Source organism: Otolemur garnettii, unplaced genomic scaffold (genome assembly GCF_000181295.1).
Source record: "Otolemur garnettii isolate 467f Iridium unplaced genomic scaffold, OtoGar3 scaffold00008, whole genome shotgun sequence".
Taxonomy (NCBI): Eukaryota; Metazoa; Chordata; class Mammalia; order Primates; family Galagidae; genus Otolemur; species Otolemur garnettii.
The window spans coordinates 35223339-35225600 of record NW_003852403.1 but is presented as its reverse complement, the minus strand read 5'-3'; the positions used below and the strand labels follow the sequence as shown (position 1 = coordinate 35225600).

General features: G+C 34.8%; 1 protein-coding gene and 1 non-coding gene across 5 annotated transcripts in view; both read right to left on the bottom strand.

Annotated features, from left to right (window-relative positions):
* KIF20B (kinesin family member 20B) overlaps positions 1-2262 on the bottom strand; it is a 91569-nt gene that overhangs the window by 15323 nt on the left and 73984 nt on the right. For all 4 annotated transcript variants that reach the window (XR_002771741.1, XM_003783691.3, XM_012801317.2 and 1 more), the window contains exon 28: positions 890-1000. Coding sequence is in view for 3 of the 4 variants with exons in the window: in XM_003783691.3 (XP_003783739.1) it covers positions 890-1000 (111 nt within the window). In the remaining variant the exon portion in view is untranslated. The remainder of the gene's footprint in view (positions 1-889; positions 1001-2262) is intronic.
* LOC111723180 lies at positions 220-322 on the bottom strand. Its single transcript, XR_002771778.1, has one exon. It is a non-coding gene; the product is annotated as a U6 spliceosomal RNA (small nuclear RNA).

Genomic DNA, 2262 nt, shown 5'->3' with positions numbered 1-2262 from the left:
AAAAAAAAAAATAATAATAATCTTAAGTTAAAGATAAATTAAGGAAACCCATCATGAATTATTATGGAAGGTTGGTGACAAAATTATTAAATGGATACAATTTTTCAAAAATACTATTTAACATAAAGCTTATTAAAGGAACCTACTAAGAGAACAAATAATCACCCATACTTTATTTATATCATGGGGTTTCCTCTTTCCTTTTTTTTTCTATTTTTTAAAAATATGGAATGCTTCACAAATTTGTGTGTCACCCTAGCACAAGGGCCATGCTAATATTCTCTATATTGTTCCAATTTTAGTTTATGTGCTACCCAAGCAAGCATGGATTTCCTATTTCTGACCATCAAGCATGTTTATATTAACAGACGTAGTACTGTTTTATAAAGAGGTTAACATCATCTGGGGATCTCATCACCCAACAGAATTTCATCTTTGGCTGGGTACAGTGGCACACGCCTGTAATCCTAACACTTTGGGAGGTTGAGGTGGGTAGAATGCCTGAGCTCAGGAGTTTGAAACCAGCCTGGACACCAGACTGAGAAAAAGCGAGATCCCATCTCTAAAAATAGCCGAGCATTGTGGCAGGAGCCTATAGTCCCAACTACTTGGGAGGCTGAGACAAGAGAATTGCTTAAGCCCAAGAGTTTGAGGTTGCTGTAAGCTATGATGCCACAGCACTCTATTGAGGATGATAGAGTGAGACTCTATCTAAAAAAAAAGAAAAACATTCATTTCTTCTCAAAAGCCTCTAGTTTTCCTTCACACACATATAACCTTTTGTGCAGCAAGGTACCTACTACTATGGATTACATCACACTCGCAAATGTTATTTATTAACTCATAGTAGGTAAAAAGGGTAAAAAGTAGACTGTTACCAAATACCCACCTCTACTTCATTCCTAGAAATTTCAAAACTTGTTGACTTGGGTTCATTTTCAAGTTTGCCAAGATCTGTTGAACTAATGTGACTGGGCTTGACATCTATGATTTGTTTTTCCTGAAGTAAGGAAATAGCAAAGTAACAAGTCATCATAACCTTAAAAAATATATTAAAACACTTCACATAAAGAATATTAAATCAAGATTTGTGTGGACTAAACAGTGGAGATGATTAAGACTTCTTCAATGACCATGTAAGTAAGCTTTCCACCTCTCTTTTAGCCTCATACACTTAGGAAAGGCAGGGCAACTGTCCAACCTCTTCTGAGTCTGATCTAAGGAGTAATTTGAAAGGCTGCTTTCTACTTTCTAAGTATTTTACACATTCTCTCATTTTACTGACATTTCAACTCATTAGATTTGGCAGAAATTATTATTTCCATTTTCCAGATTAAAAAATAGAGATCTACATATTAAACATGGTCTGTATTGAGTTGGAATTTGAACCCCACCATAATGTTGAAAAACTAGAGTCTTCTATAAAATTAGAGTAGAAAAGTCTAAACTGAAAACTAAATCTTTTTTTACAGCACCCTCTTCAACTTATTTCCTCAGTCATAAGATAGATTCTATTCCTAAATCCTGATTAAGTGATTTATAAAAAAATATCAGGGGCCAACCACAGTGGCTCCTGCCTGTAATCCTAGAAATTGGGGAGGCTGAGGCAGATGGATTGCCTGAGCTCACAAGTTTGAGACCAACCTGAGCAACAGCAAGATCCTGTCTCTACCAAAAAAATAGAAAAACTAGCCAGGCAGTATGGTAGGTGCCTGTATTCCCAGCTAGTTGGGAGGCTAAGGCAATGGCAGCAAGAGTTTGAGGTTGCTGTGAGCTGTGATGCCACTGCACTCTACCCAGGGTAATACAGTGAGACTCTGTTTCAAAAAAAAAAAAGAAAGAAATATCAGATTACATTTTAAGCATGACAAATTCCAGTGTAGTAGATTTTTCTTCTCATCATAGCCACCAAAATCAAAGGTCAAATATATCTCTTATGTCACCTACTGAATATTTCCAAATAGGGAAGATTCTATTGAGTTCATAAAAGATAAAGCAACTACTATGTACTGATTCCACTATAATAAGAAATATGCTACTTGTTTTCTACTGCTCTTGATAAATTTTATAACAGTTCAAAAAACATTTTAAAATTTAGAAATGGTAAGTAATTTCCCCTAAAGTTCCCAATACTGTAGTGACAGCAATTGATAGTTTTTCTGATTATTTCTGATTATTATTTTCAGTTATTAAACATAATACTACCTCTTCTTAAAGCAGGCAGTCTCTCTTAGAATCATGTAGTCTTTTTTTTTTTTTTTT